Below are 20,061 nucleotides of genomic sequence, written 5' to 3' on the forward strand. Positions count from 1 at the left end.
AGCTGACTGCTTCTTGTAGTCACTGACATCTCACAGGTTTTCCAAACATGGAAGAGTAAGTATTTCTGGGTATTAAGTTGTGGCTTTCTTCTATTTCTCCTCCCTAGGTAACCGGCAGCAGGTCACCCGTTTCAGATACGATACCTTTAAAATCTAACCCGGTCCCATCCTTACAACTTCTTCTCCCATGCAAGCTGCTACAGGGGGAACAGAAGAAGTTACTTAACTGCTTCTACTTAGGCATTTACGGCTCTAAAAATACTTTCAGCTTTGAAAGTCATGCAAGCGCCCCTATCGGCTAACTCCCTACGACTCCCTTTGTTCAGACAGCGGTGACGGACACTCCGCCCCTGAGGGGAGGGCGGGCGGTGGCGGCAACGGCAGCCAATCAGAGGGGACTGCCGGGCGAGACAGCCAATCGGAGGTGAACGCTCTGGGAGACAGCCAATCGGAGGTGAACGCTCAGGGAGACAGCCAATCGGAGGTGAACGCTCAGGGAGACAGCCAATCGGAGGTGAACGCTCTGGGAGACAGCCAATCAAAGGGGCGAGTTCCCCACCCCGAGCAGGCGGGCGAAGGCGCCGCGGGCCGGGGGAAGGGCGGTCGTGGCGCCTGAGGGGCTGAGGTGGGTATTCGTGATTGGTTTATGTTCGTAGATTTAAAGCATTTAACGCTGGCAGAAGTACCTCATCCTGCATGTTTCGTTTACTGAAAGTGGTGCTCCCTCGAGTCGTTGGAGAATGAAACAGGGTCATATCCTTTTATAGACTCGTTGTTTTTCGTTAAAAAACTATGAAGACTTCATTATGGCCTCACAGACTAGCATTTCTAGGTCCCACTTTTTCAATTTTGAATTGGAAAGTTGGAATGTACCCGAATGGAGTGTTTTTGTTCAAATACATCATACACTTTTTGATAGAATTACCTTACTTTTATCTTTGACTCTTCTGCCTGTTTTTAATTAAGAAAAAGTACTGTCTTACCTTGTACAGATCCAGCTACAATAAATATATCCTGTTTAGCACTCACACCATGTCTCTGGCCTTGTGTGGTTTTTGCCTCTCTCCTGGTTCCCCTCAGAAGCATCGGCTAACTTAGAGACCTGGTGTTCCATGAGGGCCCCGTGCTATCAGCTAGCCCGTACAATAGCTCCTTTTCTCTTGTAAAACTAAAAGTGGGGGGAAATCCCCTCAAAAATGCATGAGGCGGTGAAAAGTTTATAGTCTAGACAGTTAAATTAGTGCCTTTGAAAACTAATTTATAATTATAATATAATATAACTTATAACCCATATATGTAATATATAATCCATAAAAAGTCATTTAATCTGTTAATTTAAGAGTTACTGATTAATATATATTGCCTATATTCTCTTAATGGTTCTAAAGATTTTCTGAGAAATAAACACCAAGAGACATAGCTAAAAATATTTTTTTAAAAAGCTCAGTTCTTTCAGATAAAAATCAAATGTTCATGTTCTGTTACATCCTTCCAGAGGAAGAATACTGTAGCTACAACAAATTCAGTGCATGGTGTATGTGCTAGAAATTATGAAGCTATTCATGTTGAACCTGATATTCAGCCTTCTCTTTCAATATTTTGAGGTGATAAAAAAGTTTTAAACCAATCCACATATTCTGTATGTCTTTCAGACAATTGACATGTTGAAAATGTCACGAAACAAGATATTTACAGCATTGAAGTATCACTCAACAGATTATTTATATGAGGTATGATTTTATTGTTTCTCTTAGTAGTCTGAACAAAATCTAACAGTTATTAACTAAAATATTGAGTACACATTTTAAAAGATAGCAAGAACTACTTTGTTTACTATTTTCTTTCAGAGAAGTTGTTGTGCTGCATTTGTGGGATAACATAGTGATTACAGGTTTTTTTAATTAAAAAATTAACTACAATTTTGGACAGACTGAAAAGCATCAGTTGTTTTTAGTTTCTCTTGCATTCATGATTTATTTATCATGCTCATACAAGTCTCTGGCTCTGGGCTTTCTTTGGAGAATACCCTGTACCTTTTAATGCATTAAATTAAACGAATTAATTTCTGGAGAACTAATCCAATTTTGTAGCTACTTTGGCATGTGTTAGAGTAGTGATACACAATGCTGTATTCCTTTTTTGCAGTGTCTTAGATTAAATTAATGGAAAAGAGATTTTTTTTTTCCCCACACCAACAACGAATATTTTGGCTTTACAGATTTTGATCACGTAAGATCTAGAAGCCTTATAAAGTCTTGTTTTCATTCCTGTCTCCTTCTGTGATGTTGCCAACCTCTTATCGTCGAAACACCTTGCCATAATCGGGTTTTAACTTACTTAAACTTTCAAAGAAAAGCCACAGACCGAATACAAGACCTTCTCTTGTAGAAAAGTAGAGTGGTTCTTTGCCAGAAGGGGGCATTTGTAGTGTGTGAGCACAACAGTGTAGCAAGACAGGATGCCTTCGGGAGTTCAGGGAGAGTACAAGGGCGCACAGAAGCGCTCCTCGCCCATGACTGGAGAATTGCAGCCTGGGAAGTGCCCAGCAGTAGTACTTGCAGTTAAACTGCAATCCTTGTTATGAAACATTGCCCACATCCCTTTCCTTAGAGTACAGCAGCTGTTCCACGTAGTGCCAGTGTATGTACCTGCTGTTTTCTGAGATTGTAGGAACAAGAACTACTTCTTCTACCATAATTCCAACAGCATGCAGTCTGTCATGCAGTGTTCGGGTGGAAATCTTCTCAATGTAGTTCCATTCAGCTTAAACACCAGTTGTTTCCGTATTATCTACAAATAAAAAATAGATGTGTTAGCAAAGCATGTTGTGGGCTATAGGCAAAAGAGCAGAATTACATGGCTTTTCTTGCCTGAGTTTTGAGGAGGATGGTGCTGACATCAAGACAACTGAAAACTTTTAAAATAGAAATGGTGAGTGACCTGCTGAATGGCTGCTCTGAAACAGTGCTGGAAATCTTGCTCTGTAGTACTTCCAGAAGGGGTTAATGGGTGTGGTCGCACATTTAAAGGTATTACAGATCTGACTGTGCAAGGGAGATGCTGTGCTCAAACTGCAGTTTCTGATTCCGCTCTTGTGCCTAGTTGCTACCCTCTAGAGAAAGTTGATTTTCCACGTATCAAGTGCACTTGACTGAAGCTTCTGGCTTTTAGGACATGCTGGAATTCGATGGACTTATATCAAACTGCTTCTTGCACGTAACTGACTCAACTGGATGCAGAATCCTGCTCTTAATATTCTTGTTATGCACTTAGATAAATTCCAGGTATAGTTTTTCCATCTTCCCTTAGTAAGTATCTTTGAAGAAAGGAACCTTTTCAGTCATCCTAGATGGAAGAGCTAAAATTCTTCATGCTCCTGAGTGTTGTGTGATTGCAAAGTCATCATGGTAGTGCAAGGTTTTCTAATGATATAAACTAACAGTGCATGCAAACTGAATGGAACTGGGAAAATGCGCATAGTATCTTTCAGTTAGAAGAGAAATGTGCAGAGACCTTTATGTTTTCTTGATAAACAGGGGTAAACATGCACTGATTGAATGCTACAGCCATTAATAATGGCCTTGAGAAACTCTTTTATATGCTTCAGAATGGCAAGAAAGGTTGTGTCTCATCAGACTTTATAAAGTGAACTAATTCAGCTTAAACTTCACACTTAGCACTGTTTCATTTAAAATATTTTATAAAATGCACAATTGTCCTGGTTTAAGGCTATTACCTATGATGATAGCTCTAGGGTGTATTTCTTCCACCTTACTAATACTAGACAGAATACGATTTTAGCTGTTTAGCTAAAGTTAGCCTCAGTAAAGCTGCATGGTGGTGTTTCAAATTTCTTTCTGAGCTGTTTTGTTATTTAATGTAATTATTTGTTCAGTAGGTTCTACTTCTACAGTAGCAATAGTATTCTTTAAACTGAGAGTGCTTTGACAACTTTTATGTGCCAATTCTGATAGCTTATTTTGATGAAGACAGGGATTATCCTTAGCATTTTCTGTTCCTATTATCTCTATTAGGAAATTCAGTAGCTGCCTGTTGTTTCATTATAAACGCAGCTGTTTCAGGAGCAACTTCAGTACAGATTACCTGAACTGATATGTGGTCAGTAACTTGTAGGAGACATAGGTCCAGCTGCCTAGTTGTCTGATTTTATCTTCTTTATTCAGAATTTGTGAAAGATATCACTGAGGAAATGCCATGGTTTGTCTTAGGCAGGAAGGACTGCATTGGATCAGATCTGTTTTTTCACAAGAGCCTTTTAATGAAAAGGTGCTACAATGGCAGAAGCTTTTGCTTTTTAAATTAAAATTAACTAAATTTAAATTTACAGAATTGTAACTATCCCACAAAGGATTAAACTGAAATAGAAAAAAATATTTATATTGATGAAATGACAGTAGTTGTTTTCGTTGCTTCCTATGTGTTTGTTTTTTTGTTGGTGTTGGTTTATTTTAGTTTGGTTTTTTTCTCTCTCTCGTTTCCTCTCTGCTAAATTTTCTCTTTTTTTTAGGCAGGAAGGTTTGAAAACTATACCAATAGCATGGCTATTCTGGTTGCAGTGCAAGTCAGTGAAATATTTCTAATATTTCTAGTTTGTCATCTGAGACATCTAAGTCAAGCTATATTTGGCTTAACAGCATATGTTGGACTGGCTGGAAATTCTGGGACCTGAAGTGAGGCAATGGGTTTACAACTGGAGAAAAGTTTCTAGTCCCATTAATTACGTTCTTCCACATGACTGTAGCTTCTTTTTCAATATGCCTTTTGCTCCACAGACTTTTAAAGAGCAACTTCTTTCTTCATCTTTCTATAAATTTGTTGAACACAAATGTGCAAGTACATTTTTTCTTTGCTTCCTGAACTCACTGACTATTCTGTGGTTCTGTGCTCTTTCTACAATACTGGGCATGGGCTTCTGTGATAAAAGAACTGCAAGACAGTTTATTGAACTTGGTATTCAGTGAAAAGTTACTAAACTTGCCACACAGACTATTTGATTCCAGAATTTAATTGGTTACTACCTCTGGTTTTAGTGAAAATGAAAGGCTTTAAAAAGGCATTCATTAGCTCATGAAAGACAAGAGGCCTTAGAATATTAAAAGCACTTGAAACTGTGGTAGAAGGAATGATACTAAATTGTTTCTGGTTGGCTTATCCATGTGTCTGCTCAGTAGACCATTCCAAGTGTTAAGCACTTGTAATTGCACACGCAAAGTTTGGTTAAAGTATAACTAAGCGTACATGCAATTCTGCATACTCAGAGATGTAGATTAAAAGTTAAATAGCAAATCGGGTGAATGTTATTATCTTCTCTTAGTTTGGACTGTGTTAGCATTACAAAAATAAGGCTTCATTATAAAATATTATGTTCTAGTAGAAAACCCTTGAAAGCAGTGGGAACGTTTGAAGAGGCAGTGCACAAAAATAACGGAACTATCTCTTTCATGATTTTATCACATGCCTTTTTTTATTCAGAGCGTGGCAAGGCAGAAGTTTTCCATCTGGAAATTATCACTTTGCTTTCCTCCCTGTTTACATCAAGATGAAAAGTATCATCTCAATGGACTCTTTGCTGATGATAAGTATAGGAAGCCATGGACTAGAAGTATGTTACATAATCCTGAAGTTTAGTTTAGATTTACTGTAGATTAAAGGAAAAGCTTGTGTTTATCCCTAATGTGATTAATCTGGTAAAAAAATATTTCCAGACATAGCAGTATGGCAGTTCTTATAGTGCTTGAAGGTAGAACATCTTCATTGCCCAAATTGAAACAAATGAGTAATGGATATTTATTTGGGTGGCACCATAAATGAGATGATATTTGATTAGTTTGTGGAGATCTCTGGAAAGATTTCTTACTTGAGAAGTGTTTATGGAAGAAAAGCAATGATAGCAGATAAGTAAAATACCAAATCTGATTAGTTTTGAAAGGTTTGGAAGATGATGCTGAGGTTATGAAATGTGGGGGAAATTATGTTTTCAAATGACAAAGGCATATGTATAAAAGTGTTTGCACCTTTGTCATGCTTTTGTATTACCTTTTGGTAATGGAAAACAAAAGGTGTTGTTTCTTCTGTATGTCATGTGTAGAGTTTAATTAACCTCTGCAATGATTTAATCAATATATAAAAATTCATTTTCGTATTTTCTGTGTGACTTTTTTTCTCTCTTTTTTGTCTCAGTTGTTTCAACACAGAACATGATTGCTATTTCAGTATTGGATCAATGGAAGAAAAGTTTACCTGTGGAGGATTTCCTGGAAAAGTCAGTAACTTTAAGTTAGAAACATTTATGATTTCTTTGATATCATTCAGGTACTTTGTGAATTACAAGGTAATGATGAAAACAATATGAAGATGTTTCCTGACAGTAGCAAGTGTGCTGGAACTGGACACTCTATCAGATAACTTAGAGATTTTTTTTTTTCTCTAAAGGTAGTATTGTGTTCTTATGGAGTTCATTGGTTCTTTGTATAATTTTTTAATGGTTGTGTAGTCTTTTTATGACATTGGAGAAGATCTCTGCAAACTGCATGAACATGAAAATAAGCTTTTTCCCCCCTTCTTTCTAAGACAATTATCTCATATAACTGTACAAGCATAGCTGTATGACTGAAACATACTTTTCCATACTTAGAATGGTCTGCATTAAGGTATTTGCCATTTTCCAGAAAAGCATTACTAGGACTTTGACTTTGGAAGAGGTGGCCTGTATAGTCTCTAAATAAGCTACTCAGTGAGGTTTGTTCTAGCTATAATGCTGTAGTGAAACCCAGTGATTTCAGTGAAGTTGTAACTTGGGCAGGGTTTAAGGTTCATGGATTTTCAAAGGCTTATGCCACATAAAACTTTGGATATTAGTTATTATCAGTACCACATGGTTATTACTTGTGAACTATAGTACTTGTAGCTTCAAAATTAACTTCTGAACTTTAATCAAAATGTTGTAAAATAGTTGATTTTTAAAAGATGTGTAGCAGAGATTCCCTTCTATTGCTGCTTACACATGAAGTTCTGTACTGAATTTCAGAGATGCACTTCTACACTGATTGTTTTTATGAGAATTATCTTTAGATGACTAGCAAATAGCAAGGTGGTGTAATGCTAAGTAATATTAAAAATATGAATAAATCAGTAGTATGCAAAATTGAGAAATCAGTTGTCTAAAATGAGAATAATAAGTACAATAACTGTAGATGAGCTGATTTGGGTGCTTCAGAAATGTCAACATTCGTCAGAGTTACTATATTGTTGCAGTCAATTTATATGGGTAGCACAGCATTAGCACATACTTTAATCAACAATTATAACTGTTTTGTCCAGATGCATGCTTAGCTTGGAAAAATGATGGCTTTTTTTTTTTTCCCTTTCTGTAGTCAAATGATTTTTCTATATATTTGGCAAACGGTAGCGAGATTTTCTTAATAAATAATAGTAGTACTGAGATTAGTATGAATAGTTACAGGAAATTGAAGTAGTTTTGTTTCTTCACGTACAGTATTTTTCCTGTTGCTGTTACTTGCAATTTTTTCATGGTTTTTGAAACAAAAATGTACATTTAAGCTAGCAGCAAATTTTTGTCACAAGCATTATGACATCAATAGGTTTGCTGCTTTTGTCTCTTTGTTCAATTTGAAGCTGGGTGTAAACTTAAAGGGCTTTTTCTTGGGGAAGAATTGAACCTGTAGTTTGACCATGGATCCAGTGAATAGAGAGAACTCTGTAATTTCCAATCTTCTTTGGTGAATACGGTGATTATCAAAGTTCTTAGAGCACCTGAGTGCTGTTGATTCACTGAGGAGTCAGGGAAGTTACAGCATTGATTTTGCTATAACTTAAGTGTCTGATATTTTTCCTGTTTTTTAGGAAACCTATTTCCTCTGCAGAGTTTCAGATTAGTAATAGTTTATTAGAAGTTATTCCAAGTTCAAATGTTTGCTCTCAGACTGACACAGAAGAACCTTTTTTACTTATGAAGAATGGTTTTAAGGAAGATCCCACCCAAGACAAATATTTGAAGATCTACTATGCCACTGAATTTAAAGAGCCAGGGCAAGGTAAAATGTTCAATTCACTGTTCTCTAAGTTTTGGTACGTACAGTAATTTCACGAATACAAGCCGCACCAATTTGACTAAGATTTTGCTCCTAAACCGGAAATGTGGCTAATACTCAGGAGCGGCTAATATGTGAATAATTTCCTGACATTTACAACCCGAGAAGTGCCAGCCAGAGTGCCGAGCTGAGCTGCTGCAAAGTCGGCATTTTGCGATTGTTACAAATTGCTACTCTGTTGCACTGTGGGTGGAGCCTGGCTGCCTGCAGGCAGCACGGGGGGTGGGGAGAGAGGCGGGAGAGCTCTTTCCTTCCCTCCTCTGCCGCAGCCCGGGGGAGAGACGGGGGGGCCCTGCGCCGCCACTGCCGCGGCTCTGGGAGGCGGCGGGGGACCCGGGCCGCCCCTGCCGCGGCTCGGGGAGGCAGCGGGGGGCTCCGTCCCTGCCTGCCACCACAGGGCAGCGCCGGGCCGTGGTGACCGAGCCCAGTGGCAGCGGCGGCTGACCCCCAGTGGCCCCGCCGAGCGGCGGCGCTGGGCTGGGCCACCTGGCCCCGTCGGCAGCCCCTAGCGGGCTGAGCCTGCACAGCCTTAGCTGAGCCAGTAAACCCCGCCCTGCAGCCGTTCCGTTACTATTTGGCAACTTTGTTGCATGCGGGTCCTCGCTGCGAACGACAGAGCGGCTTATACTCGGGTGCGGCTTATTTATGGACAAAAAACGAAATATTTGCCAACACCCGGAGATGCGGCTTATACTCAGTGCGGCTTGTATTCGTGAATTTACTGTAATCTTGTTAACTTCTGTAATTTTTTGTGCATGTTCCAGAGATACTGATGAAATAATTTGGGTGATCAAAAACTTTGTAGTTGCATAAGATACAACCACTAAAGACAGATTTATTCCTGGGAGAAGCAGGGCTTGTGTTAATAGTTCAAGAGAGATACCAAAAGAAGTTTAAGATAGATTTTTCTTACGGAGATCTGTTTGAGTTAGCATCATAAAACATTTTGGTGGGAACACAGTCAGTATTCATCATTTGCAGGCACTATGAGAGAACAGAGAATTATTACAGATAGGTAGTCATCCAAGGAAAGGGGAATGTGGGAATAAGGAGACTTCCATATTGATGAAAAATAAGGAAGAAAAACAAAAAACTCCCTTTGTCCTTCTATATATATTTTGTATGTGTGAAATGTGTGTGTAGATACATATGTATTTCGTACTGCAAATGTAAAGGAATGTGTCAAATGTGGTTATGGCATCACTTCTGTCTCAGGAGAGCTGTAGTTTAAAGTCAAAAGAAATAGAATAATTTGATGGCTTGGGTAGGAGGAGACCTTTTATGGGAGTCCAACTCCCTTGTAATCAGATTGGTCAGATCCTCATCCAAACTCACGCTGAGCACTCACCTTGGGGATGGAGCATCAACCACCTCTCTTGTAAAAAACTGCTTCCTTATATCTAATTTAAATTATCCCTCTTTAAGTTTAAAACCTAAGACCTAAAAGGGTCTATCCCCACCTTTCTCATAGACCTCTTTTAAGGACTGAGAAACCATAATAAAGTTTTCCTGAAGCCATCTCCTCTCCAGGCTGAGCAGTTCTCTCAAGCCTTTTCTCACAGGAGAAGTGTTCCTTTCCTCTGTTTTTGTGACCCTGCCTCTAGACCTACTGCAAGAGGTCCATGTCTTTTTTCTACTGAGGACCTCAGAGCTGGATGCAGGGTTCCAGGTGGAGCAGAATCCCCTCCCGCCCCTGCTGCCCACACTGCTTTGGATGCAGCCCAGGACACGTTTGGCTTTCTGGGCTGGGAGTGCTCATGGCTGGGTCATGTCCAGCCAGCACCCCCCAGTCCTGCTCACAGGGCTGCTCTTGATTTGTTCATTCCCCAGCCTGCGTTGTTGCAGTAATGCCATCTTTCTTGAAACCACAGTAATTTGCAACCTTTTTGGTAATTTTTTTTCCTTCAAAAATAGGGAATCTGCATTTAGGTTTAGACATGTATGAAGACAGTGCTTCATTTCTACATTTAAAATTGTGCTGAGCTAAGTTTCTTTGCCAGAGCCTACGTCAGAAGTTCCTTTATAACACTTGAAGGTGCAAACAAGGAAACAAAAAGAAAATACCTTTTAACAGGTATAAGACAAAAGAAAAAACTAAATAAAACTAGAGGTTATCATGTTAACCATGAAAATCTACGCTTCATTGCACTTTAAGTTTTTTAGGATTTGTAAGCTTAAAGTAAAAAGCAGTTATTGTTTTGCTGACATTTATAGTATTCCAACACTTGCTGAACAATTCTCTTTATTCTGATAATTCTTAGTATTTTTATCTTGTTTTATAATGTGTTTTTTCTTCTATTTTGTCAGATTTATGTTTGGAAGAGGAGTTTGTTTTTATTGATAATCTTGAAATTTTTTGTAAAAAACTGCCAACTTTATCTCTATTTCTGAGCAGACTACAGTATTTTTTAGTGAAAGATCCCCTTTTACATTCTGAAGGACAGATTTTAACACCAGAGAATATTTTCAGGTATCTACAAATTGCTGTATAATATTAAAATAGTCAGTGCCATTAACATTTTAACATTTGTTGTATTTTACCTTTGTAACTACTTTGTATTTGCAATAGGTAAAAACTTCAGCTTTCCATCTTAGGAAAAAATTAGGAGGGTGAAATTTCTATGAATTAAAAAAACCTGGATTAATTAAATTATGTCATTTTTACATTCTATGGGTGTGAAATGCAATCAGGATATTAGTTTTGGAATACTGAAAAAATGTACATTTTAAGAGACCTTGTCCTCCCTCAAGCTGGCTGATTACCTATCATGAAAGTATCACTAAATTTAGTAGGACTGGGATTTTACACATGCTTCCATGTTCTTTCATTCTCTCCTCTCAGATGTACTGCCAGTAAATCCATGCTCTTACCCATTGAATTGTATTTCTTCAAGTTTGAATATTATTTATTTTTATGGTTTTGCTCAGTTTTGTGTTGCTAGGTTGATTGAATTTAATTGAATGATACCTATGTCATGACTTTGAACAAACCAGTAGGTTAAAACAGGTATGTTGTATCAAAAATGGGCCTGGTATTTTGTTAATATACTGATTGTGTACATACATTCATAAAGCCTGGCTAAATCTTGTGCTGGTGTCTGGACTACTTGTATTGCTTCGTTTGCACTTGGAAGGGTTGACTGATGACTGATAGGCAAGGTAAAACAGATTTTAAGTGAACCAACTGCTTCCATATAGTAGAGCAAGGAGAAGTGGGGTTGTTTGCCTGTTTTTTCAAACATGAGCCCCAGTCTTGCAGTGACTCTTGGATGCAACACTGTGAAAATACTGCAAATACCCAGTGAAGATACCATGATCCAAATTCTATAATGACTTTCAGAAATACCAGTAATGGGAGAAAAAGCTGCTGGTCTGAAGCTTTACAGAAATAGCTCTGACCTCCTGTTCTGTGTTTGACTAGCAAAACCATTGGCTGTCCAAGGTGAGAGTCCAGATCTCCTAGTGCAGCACATAGGATGATGCATTTAGAGAAAGGGATTCAGTTAGGCAGATTTCAGTTAAAATACATGAGCATCCCAAGACTGGACATGGAACAGTATTTAGACCATTCTGTGGTCTAAAATAATCCTCTGGAAAATAGTGGTGTCAGGGGCTGATGAGCAAGTTACTCCCCTGAAAAGTCATTATAGATTTAGTGCCTGTAATTGGCACAAAGAGCAAGCCTGATGAAGCGTTTACTTTCTACCTGACAAATCCTCATCCCTGTGCTGCTTGTGTCCTTGTTTTATAATGCAAGTAGTAGCTTAATTCCTGAGTTTTACTTCTGAGGGTTTTAAAGTTTTTCAGTGAAACCAGGAATATACTTTTTGTTTTCACTTTAACTAGAAATAAGCACACTCCACCTTCTTTCCTGCCAAATCTTTCCTGAAAATAGGAATGAAAAGTGGCAAAAGAGAAATAAGGCAAATAGATTACAGAGATTTTTCTGTCTAGTAAAAAAATTTGATGTTGGAAGAAATTATATCTGCAGCTTTTGCAGAAGGCACTTTTACATGAGGGGACTTATGTTCTGGGAGGTTGAAGAATTACAGTATGAAGGCTTTTTCTGTAACTGTTTATGTCAGGCCCCAATATTAAGAGGTTCTGTGGTTCTACTCTATATAATGCATTATTTCTTGGAAAATTTTTGGTTAATGACACAGATCAATACAGCATCACTTGCAATTACCTTCTTAGAAAAGGCATGGATTTAGAAAAGCTTTAGCCATGTATATGGCAAAGAAGTCACTTACTTTATTGTATTATCTTTTAAAGAGAATGTTTGACTTTCCAAAATGGAATGAAGATGGAAGAGAGTCAAAATGAATTACAGAGGATTAAAGAGAATTTCTGTACTGTATCTATAAAAGATGAAGAGGTATCATCCTGTTGTTTCATACTATATATTCTACTAGTAGTTACTCTATGTTATGTGTGTGTGTTTGTTCACCTGCCAGTCATTTTATTGAGTTCTTTTCATATTTGCCAAATATTTTGAGTTTTTATAAGATTAGAAAACATTGGTATTATTTGTGGGGTTTCAGTTCTTGGATACTGTTCTTAGGAATCTCCAGTCTGACCAGATGTTTCTGCTGGTACCTGATGTTTCATGTAGACACTTGTTACACTAAGAATAAAAATTAATCAGAACAGGAAGCTGTAATATGAGCATGGGAAAGGGAAAACTACAAGACATGTTCTGGGATTTGGGGGGCCAGCTTGGCTGTTTTTTTTAAAGAAGTCAAATCTACTTTTTCCTTAATTTTTCAAAATTCCAAAACACAAACTTTCACTAAAATAAATTAGGATTGTACTTGGTTGGGAACTGTAAGTAAAGACACCTTTTACATTCCACTGACTCAGTCTGAAGTTGTGTAACATTGTATTTTACCCCGTATTGAGCAAAATTTTGTGTGTGCTATGTTGTCAAGTGATTTCTCTCCTAAAGGCTCTTGAATCAGTTTAGAATTAAGTTATTTCAAAATTTTGAAGAAGCTTTGACTGTACAGTAATGTCAAAGGAAATTTACTGACCATTTTGTTGTGATTAATATCTTTTCAGTATTTCCTGTTGCCTGTTGAGTTAGAATTTGGCGAACCCAACAATGGCAGATCTGATTGTATTAAGACTCCATCATACGTAGAACTAAGGGAGGTGTTAAATTTAGCTCCGGTCACTGTAGATGATGAAGACCTTTGCAAACAAGTGATCAGAGAAGGTGAGTGTTGGTTGTAAGTGCTTGACCTGTTTTTCCTTTCATTTGAACACATTTAACATAATCAAGCTTTTCTATATTAAGTTCACTTAAAAATTCACAACTTATCAGATGAGAATTTCTGTGGATGAACTAAGAACTGTGTTACATCCAAATTTCTGGTATTAGAAATGTCTCCTTAAGGGGTAGTAAACTACTTACCACTTGGTTTAGCCCAGGATTGCGTTGTCGTGTTGAACACAAATGTAATATGAGCTGTGATTTGTGATAGATAATCAACATAGCTATAATCATTTGGTCTTGTGTTCTCTAACATGTTTTTAAGTTTACTTTCAGGGACATCCCTAAGAGGATTATATGTACAACAGTCATACTATAAAAAATGCTTTAGTTGCATTGTAATTGCAAACACAAAAGCACATTTCTGGATGAAAAATGGTTAACTGTTTCAATGGATAACAGGATTACTCTCAATGACAGTAATAGTTTCTTTAAAGGAATTTTAGAAAAATTACTAAATGCTTTTAGACTTCCAATAAATATAACTTTAATGACAGTTATTGGCTAATAGATTGATTTGTATGACAGTATTTCATTTAGTTAAAAGAAAAAGGCATTGCCTGAGGGTTGTTTTTTTTGCGGGGGGACGTTAAATCAAAGTAAATAATTTTCTGCTTTTCTGGAATAGAAATAATTTTCTGCTTCCTTCAGAGAAGGAAGCTTAATGCTTCTGAACATGGAGGATGTGTGCTGAATTCTCTGCCTGATAGAGCAGTTTGAAGTAATCTAATCTGTTACTGAAGATAGAAACAAAACTTTCAAAAGTGGATATTCGACTAAAACAGTTTCATGTGCATTCCCCTGATATATTTAGTATGTGCCATGTTTCAAGCTGAGATTGCAGAGATTTGAGGATTCTGTACATACGTGTCAATCTATTGAGATTCTTTTTGTTCTGTTTTAGTCCTTTTTTAGTAGCAAAAGAATCTTCATACACGTACTCCTAGCAAGCTATATCTAGGGTACTTAGTTGCTCTGAGAATCGTTGTAGTCATAAGAGCTTGGAATAATTCAGAGAGTGATTACAATATCATGGAGTATTTTTTTCTGTCACTTAAGGGACAAGACTGAGCACTGCTCTAATCAGCTAAAACATCTGGGGTTACCAAGTATGACTAATTTTTCGTAACAATATATCATGGAGGTTCAATGACAAGACTGAAAGCTCTGACAGGAAAAATTATTAAATAGTTCATTTATGGCACCTTTTAACATCTGTTTTCAGATCTCAAAGCAGAAATTACATACAAAATAGAAATTTCCAAGTACTGTGCCATTCCACAAGAGGTTTGCTCCAGTATTAGCACAAATATGTTGGAATTCTGTGAGGAAGGTAGGAAGATTTTTGCAAATCAAGTGGTGATATTTCAAATAAATTCTTCAAGTGGTTTTCAAATATTCTGTTTGTGGGAAAATGTGTACCACATAGGTAAGAGGATTCACTTTGTGTAATCTATTCTTTTGTACCCGCAAGTACAAGAAGTACCATACTCCTTTCTAGACTTTTATAGTCTAAACACAAGCAACTTTACAATTCCTTCATGTTGCATTTGGCTGTAAGTGATGTCTATAACTTTCGAATTTTATTAGATTGTTAGATCCTTTTTTATCTAGAAACTCGTCTACCAAGTGAGGGCAGATGAAAGTTAAGGCAGATTGAATAAATTGTGTCAAATTGAGTCAAAGAGCACAGTTTAACACTTGTTAAAGTCTGGCATAAATGACAATGGTGGAGAACAATTCAGGTAGAAGTGCTGTGTTTGTAAGTTCTAGAGATTGAAAACTGAAGTGCAGACATTCTATTTTGCAAATGGTTCAGTAAGACAGAGCTGTTTTCTACAGGAATAAACACCAACTGTTGAGTATCTGTTAATGTGCATTGAATCCTTCGCTGGGATCAGGAAATACAATGTGTGTGTCTGTCTTTAATGGCTTGAAAACCCATGTCATGGTGTTTACACCACGGACCAATGCTGAGCAGCTTTGGTGTCTCACTGCTCAACGTAGTCATCCAACCTTTGTTAAAGATTTTTTGGGTTCCAGGTATAGCCTTTCAAGATAATGTACAGCCTTTGCCAACCCTACAATATTCACAGCTAATTCTGGCTGACTGAGAGAGGCAGAAAAATGGCTGTGCTGGTGATATTTTTCACCTTTCATTTAATACAGGAGGGCCTGCACAAAGAGTAACATTTACAAATGGATGATCTGAGCAGGGTGTCAATACATGATTATATGCATATGTCTCATCCTAATGTATGTACTACCTATGAAAAGATATCTGGAATCTCTATCCATTGTTGCATTGGACAGTAGCAGTATATTATCCATCAGTGCTTGTTTACTTGATGTTTTCCATCCTGAAGTTACTAAAATACTCAATAAATGTTTTCTCCAGACCAAGACCCTTCTTATTGTCTTAGTTTCAACAAGTTTTAAACTGAGCTGATAGCTGTTCCCTGCAGGCTAATAGTACTAACAGTATCATGCTTCAGATACTATATTGTAGGGGAATTTTAGTTGCAACAATCATATGATTTCAAAGTGTCTGATGTAAAAGCTCAGTGGAAACACACTAAGGTCCACCCAGATAAAGTTAAGCTACATCTGAAGATTGTTGTCTACCAAGATAAATGATAGTCTATTGGGTGTCAGATTTCAGCTGAGATACCTGGCGGTCTTCTTTTTCTAAATAATTTTACTCTTTATGAGTTACCAGAAGTGAAATATGTTTGCTTGAATTCAGGGAAGAAGCAGCCATAAGGCTAAGCAGTCTTTCTCTAGTCACTGAGTTTGTTTAAAAAAGGAATTAAGAGACAAGATAGTGCTCTGAGTCAGCAATGTTCTGAGAAGGGGAATGTTACTCTGAGTGTAGGCAGTTTAGCTAATGTAGCTGATAAAAAAATTCAGGTCTCAATGGCAAAAATAACTAGACAAGAACAAATATTCATAGTATTGCTCAAAGAGAAAGAATAGTTCTTTTTAGATATGGCAGGTATTTTTGCTGTCCTGAGATCAGCTTCTGTCCTGTTCAAAGTAAAGTCCTAAAATTGCTACTCCTCACAAAAACTGGTTTGTGAACTGAAGTTCACAGCATAAGTTCATTGAACCCTTTTTGTTCTAAGTAAGTGGGAAAGAAGTTATATTGACTGGAAGTATGTTACTTTCTTGTGTACCCACTATTATTTCGTACTTTACTTTTCTGATACATTTGTGTCCTCTGGCTTTCTATCAGTGTCCCTTATTCTTCCTGCCTAGCAATTGGCTTGCTAGGTCCTTCAAGGAGAAGCTGTGAGCAGCTGGCAGGTGACTGATTTGTAGCCTGCTTTGTGCCAATTCGCCAGGCAATGATGGTTGCATCTACTTACTGCCTGGTAGAATGAATAGGGAATTCATTGTGTTTTTCCTTGTGGAGGCACTGATTTATTCATAACTTTTCTGCCTTAGTTTTCACAGAACATTGAACAATGTGGGATTTGTGATTTCTGCTTTTTTGTTAGTAGAATGCCAGAGAGATTGATACCAGGGCAAGCATGTGAACCACCAAAATCAATGAAGTTGCAAACTTGTAATGAGACTTGAATAAAACCCAATAATCATTAGTATGTCCACATTTAATATGATTGGGAGGGGAAAAAAAAGAATGTTTAAAGTGACTTGTAGAGGACTTTTGACATACCAGTTTTGTTTGTATACTGCTTAAAAAACCCCAAACCTGGTGTTATAATTCATTTCAGTGATCATCCCTAGAAATTTCTATGAGTACCAATTCTACTTGAAGGAGTAATTTTTTAATTAAAATCCTGGCTGTTTTTGAAGTTCCTGAGGCCGTTCCTACAGCCATCACAACATTGCCTGGAGTCTCTCTCCCATTTAATGAACTTCTTTTATGGAGGAATTATCTAAGGCGGCCAACAGGCATGAATATCAAAATCTCAACTGTAATACCTGATGACTTAATTATAAAAATAATCTTACATGTGAAGTATATATACCCAGAACCACATCAAGGGAATGTGATCTATGGTTGTTTCCCCAAACTGTCTGGAAATTAGATGTGAAGTATTTGGGATATATAGCTTTTTGAATTGTCCCATGAAAATATTTTCTATTTTAATCCAGAACTTCACTAGTGTAAGATTCGTAAGCATATGTATTTCATTCACAAGTAGCTTTATGATTTTGATTTTTATTTTTGTTTTGGCTGGGGCTTTATGCAATTTCTAGCTGAATATATTCCATATTTGAAAGATGAAATGGAAGTGCCTTTAACTCCTCAATGCAGACAAGAAAGGTCATGGGTTAATTTTCTGTGCAGAGGACTTCAAGAAGAACCTATTTCTCTCTCTGGTAACAGGTAATGAAACCTTGGTAGTGACAAATTGTGTCATAAATCCTGAAAATTATCGCAAAAATTACTTCTGTGTATTTATTAATTGGTACTTACATTCTTTGAGCTGCATGTATATTGTGTTTTCTGTGGAAGAGTGATGGAATGCACAGTCCGTATGTGTGGTTTTCTAGAGGAACCTGGAAAAGGTAAGGAAGTTGCTTCCCTAGACCTCTTTCTCTGTGGGGATATAATAGCCTGAAAATCTGGTCATATTTTTGCAGTAGGCAATAATAAATATTTAAAGTATTTAGCAAGTATATGTATGGGCACGTGCACATAATTATACCTATGGCAATCACATATGTTGCACATAGATCATGTGCAAAATGTCTAGAAGAGATATAGTAAGAAAGTATTGTCTGTTTTGAGGATATCCTCAACAACAGATTTCAGGCCTTTTCATGCCAGCATAGGATTTGGATTGCTCCATCTTTTCTTTCTCATCTTATTTGAGACTAGAACTTCATGCTTTGCTGTCTTTCTAATATATGCAGGAAGAATTTCAGTATCCCTTTGGGGCGGTAGCCATGGTCTAGACAGAATTCTCATCCAGTGCTGCTTTACTTCAGGACCCAACCTTGATGGCCCCTCCTCTCACTCTTTCCTGTTGTCCTCTGTATGGATAGGAAAAGAAATTTAATGACCGAGTGAATGGATGAATGAACTGAAAATTTAAAGACAAAGTGTATCTTTAAAAGATTGTTTTATATAAATCAAAATTCAACAGATAATGCTGCTAAACTTCATACCAGCAATTTTTTTTATGTTCTTCATAGCATTTTAATTGCAGAGCCTTCTAGGGAATTCTTAGAATCTTTGGTATGGCAATCAGAGAAGTATCGGGATAATATGAGATCTCTTTTACTTGTCGGTAAGGATTTCTAATTGATGATCAATTTCTAACTGATGTTTACAAGTTCCATGTACATGGACAAATAAAGCATAAAAGATAGTGTTATATTACCGAGCACTTACTTTGAACCATTGAAGTTTATCCAATTACAGTAACCCTGTGAAGTTTGGATAATGTGATTATTTTAGTACATATGAAAGTTACAGTATGGCAACATAGAAGTTTGTATGCCATGTATCTTTCTATGGAGGTAATTTGAATTAAGTAAGTTTTACTTTCATTATGACTGTGTTCACTACTGTTATATGCAATAACTAGTAACTAATAGAAATTTGGTAATCTGTTGTACTCCTTCCTGTATTCGATTTTCCCTTAAATAATGTTTTGAAATATGCAGCAATCAATACAATAGTGCTGTCAATGGAAAATAATATTGTAACTTCACAAGAGTGGCAAAGAAGCAGAATACACAAAACCAAAACAAGCTGCAGGCTATTAATGAAAGAATATGTATTACCACTATTCTTTCGTTTCACTTTATTTGTCTTCATTTTATAAGTCTCAGGATTAAGTTATGTATATTGGCTTGTTTTGTTGTCCAATTCATTTGTACATTGATTTACAGTTGAAAATAGTGTATGGTATGCTCATTACTATTTAAGTTAATTTTTTTTCAGGTAAGGATTATGAAAAGTCTTTGTAACTATGACAACAACCCACAGATGATTAACAAGATAATTTGTAACTTTAGTAATGCAGCTATCAGATCGGAAAAAAAAAAAATGGAACCCCCACCCCTCTTACTCACAGAACTCAGGAAAGCACACTTGCTCTGATAATGTTGATTACTTTGCTGTTAAATCTATTGATGGACACAGAGTTACAAATGGAAGTATGAATAATAGATATATGTAATAAGTCAGCAGTATTTGGGAGCTTTCATTTCCAAGGGGACATTCTGTTTTCATCTTTCTAGGTTATTGATATTATATGTTAATTTCTGGTTCTTTTGCAGAGCATCCAGCTGTAAACCTTGCGCATCAGCATCATTCGCTGACAGAACTGCGGAAAGAGCTGCCAGTTGAGGTCGAAGCACCAATGCTTGGCTCACTAGAGGAAGTCTGGTGGCTTCAAAAGGGTTTAAATCCAGCAGCTGTAGAAATTTTGGAACAATTTAACACGGATGGAAATAATCCAAACAGTCTACTTCCTCCAGAAGTAGAAACATTCACACAATTTACATCCTATCAAATAGAAAGTAAGTATCTTCTTTTTTAAAAAAGTGATCGAACGAAAGGATAGGTGCTTTAACAGAGAATCTCACAGGGAGTTACGTATCTCCAAGAACAAAGTAAATTATTTATATCTTATTCTTAAGAAAAAGATATTTTACATTGAAATGAAGGAA

The 20,061-nt window shown here is 37.0% G+C and overlaps 1 protein-coding gene across 1 annotated transcript in view; it reads left to right on the forward strand.

Annotated features, from left to right (window-relative positions):
- Window positions 1-555: 555 nt before the first annotated feature.
- The window catches only part of SHOC1 (shortage in chiasmata 1), a 49,638-nt gene continuing 30,132 nt past the window's right edge, over window positions 556-20,061 (forward strand). The window contains exons 1-12 of the mRNA XM_033085006.1: window positions 556-625; window positions 1,653-1,730; window positions 5,494-5,623; window positions 6,202-6,283; window positions 7,885-8,075; window positions 10,440-10,602; window positions 12,408-12,510; window positions 13,194-13,350; window positions 14,633-14,740; window positions 17,635-17,764; window positions 18,577-18,671; window positions 19,669-19,911. Coding sequence (XP_032940897.1) covers window positions 1,662-1,730; window positions 5,494-5,623; window positions 6,202-6,283; window positions 7,885-8,075; window positions 10,440-10,602; window positions 12,408-12,510; window positions 13,194-13,350; window positions 14,633-14,740; window positions 17,635-17,764; window positions 18,577-18,671; window positions 19,669-19,911 — 1,471 coding nt within the window. The 5' untranslated portion in view covers window positions 556-625; window positions 1,653-1,661. The remainder of the gene's footprint in view (window positions 626-1,652; window positions 1,731-5,493; window positions 5,624-6,201; window positions 6,284-7,884; window positions 8,076-10,439; window positions 10,603-12,407; window positions 12,511-13,193; window positions 13,351-14,632; window positions 14,741-17,634; window positions 17,765-18,576; window positions 18,672-19,668; window positions 19,912-20,061) is intronic.

This window comes from Catharus ustulatus, chromosome Z (genome assembly GCF_009819885.2).
Source record: "Catharus ustulatus isolate bCatUst1 chromosome Z, bCatUst1.pri.v2, whole genome shotgun sequence".
NCBI classification, from domain to species: Eukaryota; Metazoa; Chordata; class Aves; order Passeriformes; family Turdidae; genus Catharus; species Catharus ustulatus.